The sequence below is a fragment of the Limulus polyphemus genome, unplaced genomic scaffold, assembly GCF_000517525.1.
Source record: "Limulus polyphemus unplaced genomic scaffold, Limulus_polyphemus-2.1.2 Scaffold7991, whole genome shotgun sequence".
NCBI lineage: Eukaryota > Metazoa > Arthropoda > Merostomata > Xiphosura > Limulidae > Limulus > Limulus polyphemus.
Genome location: NW_013673601.1, coordinates 22,761 through 27,808, shown reverse-complemented (window position 1 = coordinate 27,808; position 5,048 = coordinate 22,761). Strand labels below are relative to the sequence as shown.

Below are 5,048 nucleotides of genomic sequence, written 5' to 3'. Positions count from 1 at the left end.
GTCCATACTCGTGTACATTGCCAGTTTACGTATGTAGATGCTAAGTACATATGGTTCAACTTTAGCATTGGTTCACTGTTAACCACTCATGTACATTGCCAGTTTACGTGGTTAAGAGTGAACCATTGCTGAAGTTGAACCAACATGTACTTAGCATCTACATACTCATGTACATTACCAGTTTACATGGTTAAGAGTGAACCAATGCTAAAGTTGAAGTTTTTCATAGTTCATGTATCACAAAACACAAAAACTGCAGTTTAAATATTTTTTGAAAGGTTTCCTTTGAACCAAAGTAATTACAACATACATTATAATATTAATATCATTGACATATATTGATAGTAATTAAATTTTGAATGTAACACAGGAATTTAAAAAGAGTACCAGGGGCCAAAGGATTAATGTAACCAGCCAATTATTATAATTCAAGACTACAGATTTCCCTTGATGATTGTATAGGTTTTGTTACTTGAAATAAGTTGATTATGACAGTAATAAAAATACATTGGTTACAAAAAATGATCTAAACATATGAGTTTATTATTTTTTGGATTACTTTACTGTAGATATATATATATGTGGTGGTGTAGGTGTTGAAACCTGTCTGTTAGGGTCAGAATTTAAACAAAGACGAAAAATTAAAAGCTATGGTGAGACCATCAGCCCGAGATCATCAATGTTCTTTACATCGTGTTTTGTCCTGAAGCGTAGTATAATAATTTGTTGTAAATTGGACATCAGAAACTAATTACTAAATATTTTTTTTAATTTTTCACAGCAATTTAACAGTAGATTGTCCATGTGGCAAGCAGAACTGTGCTGTCACTTCTTTGGTCTCTCCAAAAGACAAGCAGAATACAGAATGGTATGTTACAGAAGCAGTTTTTAATGTGTGGTCAGATTTCCCAAAACCAAAGCTACCTTTGCATTCTACCCTTTGATTGTTAGTCATATACTGGAGCCCCCCAGTAGCACAGCGGTATGTCTGCGGACTTACAACGCTAGAATCCGGGTTTCGATACCCGTGGTGGGCAGAGCACAGATAGCCCATTGTGTAGCTTTGTGCTTAATTACAAATAAACAATAAACATATACTGGATATTTTGAATCCAAACTTTAGAATAATGATAGAATTCTTTCAGGTATGTGTTAAAGTAATATCTCCCTCAGTAACAATTTAAATATACCAACTTTCTCGTGTAAGAGTTATAGGTTTTCTGGTGGATCCGGAGACGCTCCATATAAATCTTCATAGTTTAACTATTTTTACCTTACAGTGAATGCTCCAGGAATGAGAAATGTCTATTTTTCTGTTCCTCTAGTACCACCTGAAAACAAAATGTAGCTATATGAACAGCGATTCTGTACCACGTGAGAAATAACAGTTTCTAAAATAAATCGACACCTACAACAAATGATACGGGTGTCTCACCTGTTTGTAGTTAGTTCTGTATTCAAAGAGTAATATCGTACAGTCATGTTACTACCCACAATTCAGTCTATATATATATATATTCTGAGAAAGTAATAATTTATTGGCAGTAAAAGTGTCACTAAGCCGAACCTCCTCGGTTGACCCATGAACAAATGGGCATGAAGTCTGTTTAAAACATTAACTTTTTGTTAAAAAACAAGTCTAAAACATAATTTTGTCATTAATAACAAATGCCTATATTTCTAAATACACTGTGAAAAAATATTTTTAACCTTTAAACTGCTCATCAAATATTTTTAATGTACCTTACAGAAATGTAAAAACACAATATAAATGGGCTACTCACATTGTGGTCATGCTTGCATGCTCCTAAAGTCATTTCCACAGCCTGGCCCCTTAGTGTCCAGAACTATGTCTTGCGTGCTTGGAGCATGGAAATTACATATTGCTTGTTTACACTTTTATGATGTTCTAGGTTACAGTGGAATACTATACTTTAGTTTTTTGCACTTTTTTGAGCATTTATGTCCATGCAAACACTGCCCTAAAAAGCGTAAACATAGAGAGAATAAGTTTTACTTACAAATTTACATTTTTCATATGCAATTTACAGTTGATTATACACTATTTACACCTTCATTACTTCAGTTTGCAATGTTTTCATTATTTATTGTTAGAGTATGATAATCCCTAAAACATTCGCCAACACACAGTGGCACTTCACATTCCGTGCACACGTACCAGTGAGCTTTCTCTTCCACTTGTGGAGGACGGTGTGCATGCCGGAGTGAAACTGACATGTTTCCTGGACGCAGTAGCTGGCGAATTTACTACATAGTGACGACTGATCACGTTCATACACAGTGCTAGACATACACAACTGTTTCAATTAAATTTAATATGAGAGTTATGATGTAGATACCGTATTTTTCGGTGTATAAGACGCCCTTTTTTACCCCAAAATTTGATGTCAAAATCTGCTTGCGTCCTATACATCAAAGGTATGAATAATATATATGTGTATATATATATACGATATACACAAGCCATGTGTAAATATATTTAAATATGCGTGCTAAGTTTGTTTCAATTATAACAATAGTAGTTTTTTTTCTTTTAAAAACATAACTATTTATAATGCTCCCTAAATAATAAAAAAATAAATTACAGTGAAAGCAATGAAGATTTTGTAGGTTTTGAACCAAACTAAATAACAGTAAACCTTTTTTTTTATATTACAGTATTTTCTTATTTTGATGTTTTGAGCTCTTTTGTGTTTAGAACAATATATATACTAATTTTTAAAGTATCAAATTAAATTTTTGTTCAATAAAAAATCTTTCAAATGCGACTGCAACTTCTTTTTTTTTTTCCCCAAAACTTTGTCTTCAAAATAAGGGCGCGTCTTATATTCCGAAAAATACGGTAGCTATAAAGTGCATGTGTTAAATTTAGTATTGTTACAAGCGATACTTGTGGCAAGTTTGTTTACATAACTGTTTACGAATCATTGGTTGCGTAGTTCAATTGATGTGAATTAACGTCTGATTACTCGAACTATATGAATTTTTCCTCACTGCTTTAAGTGAGTATTATTACATCATAACATCTTATAGTTTGTAGAAAGTTCTAGGCCTCAGTCGGGCAATATATATATATAGGCAACTAAGTTAGTTTAAGTTAACCCTTTCATCACAGGCTGATACATTTTGTATCACTTTGTCTGGGGAAGGACGTATATGCAAAAAATATATGGTGACTCTGAGTATTCCTCATAAAACCTTTTAAGATTTTGTTAAAGTTATAAGTACAGTTAATCCTTGATTAATAGGCACCGCACCATTAAGAGCAGTGTCTTTAGTCTCATTTTCTATACAGGCACTCGATAAAGCAGGCATTTATCTTGGTATGCCTGTATGGTATACTGTTAAATTCCAAACCTCCCAGGAGGATGACCAATATTCAAACACTTGTGATGTGTATTGGATCTACTCCGAATCGTAATCTGTAATAAACGTTTTCACAGATTCAAAGTGCAATCTTATTACTCTGAGGAATTCTCATTGTAAACACTGTAGGATACATAAGCAATATTGTGTTCTCAGAGCAGGGGTCAAGTCGGTTTATTTCTTTGGTGGATTTGATTAGTCAGGTATGTTATGTTCCGTCCTTATCTCCAGTTTCCTATGTTCCACCCCTGCTCTTCTCGGGGACTAGCCTTTGGGTCATTATTTTAGTGTTTCCATCCTTCCCTGGATATTGGGGTTCATGCGAGTCATTTTGGTGAAGTACTTGCATATGGGGGTCAGTATGCCTTAACCCCCATGTACAGTGGACAATTGTTCTTTCGATTATCCTAGTTTCAACTTCCCTTATTTGGCATCACAGCACAGGTATTACTTCTCCCTTAGTGGGGATCAGACCCCAATAATTTGATTTCCTTTTATGTCTTACTCTGAACACCCTTCTTAGGTCAGGGCTGGTGGGGGGAGAGACTCCTTCAATTTGCCTACGTTTGGAAGTCCTTTCAGTAAGTCTGGTCCTCTACTTTTTTTCGCCCATTGTCTCACAATCCCATTTCCTTCCCTCCTCCATGGGTTCCCATTTTTTGCCTGCCTGATTCATTGCAAGGGCCTTATTTTCCATTGTTCTATGGATGTATGGCTGCTTCTTGCCTCACAAAACTTCTCAGTCCTACATCCTCAGTTTTTTCTGCCGGACACTGTCATGATGGGTTGGTTTATCAAAATGGAGCAATTCTTCCTCACACCTACACAATTTTTGGGTTCATTTCAGGGGTTTTTTCAACTCCCTCCCCCATCTGGCCCTACCTTCTCCACTTCAGTTGTGAGCTATGGAATATTTCATATGCAGCATTTCATCCTCTCCTCCTACTGTGCAAGAGGTTCTCTCTCTTTTGGGGACATGGGTTTATCTCAAAGCACTCATTCCTCTTGGTTGTGCCCTCATTCATCCTCGTCAGTGGGTTTTGATAGACCAATGGAGCCTTGTTCAGAATCCTTCTCCCTCCCTTACAGACCAAATTCGACTGGTTGGATCGGAACAATATTACCCTGGGTGTTCCTCTTCCTTCTCCTCATCCAGAATGTCACCCTTTATGGATGCTTCATTTTCTGATTGGGAGGTGTTTTCCAACACCTAGGAGGTTTCAGGACAATGGTGTCTTTCCAAGTCCTCTCTCCATATCAATCTTGGAAGTTCTTACTGTTCATAGTGCTTTCCTTCACTTCCTACAGGCTCCTAAGGACCGGTTGATGATGGTTCACTTCAACGTTTCTATTGTAGTCTCGTACATAACTGGGCAAGGTTTCCTCGAATTGTATCTTCTATGTTGGGCCCATTCCCAACACTTTGGTGGCATGTCATAATCCGGGTGCCCTGAATCTGGACACAGATTGGTTATCCCATCCGAACAGTATTCTCCCTGCAGCTAAGTCTTTGGATCTACCCATTTTTCAGGTTTTGTGTGCTCTGTGGGGTGTCCCAGATTTGGACTTTTTTGCCATTTTTCTCAATACACCACTTCCCCGATTTTGAGTCTCCTGTTCCCTATCCTCTGGTGGGAGGAGTCAATGCTGTCAGTCGGTAC

At 36.7% G+C, this 5,048-nt stretch overlaps 1 protein-coding gene across 3 annotated transcripts in view; it reads left to right on the top strand.

Annotated features, from left to right (window-relative positions):
- The window catches only part of LOC106475030 (histone-lysine N-methyltransferase 2E-like), a 28,512-nt gene that overhangs the window by 5,867 nt on the left and 17,597 nt on the right, over nt 1-5,048 (top strand). For all 3 annotated transcript variants that reach the window (XM_022379247.1, XM_022379246.1, XM_013935727.2), the window contains exon 4: nt 782-868. In XM_022379247.1, the coding sequence (XP_022234955.1) occupies nt 782-868 (87 nt within the window). The remainder of the gene's footprint in view (nt 1-781; nt 869-5,048) is intronic.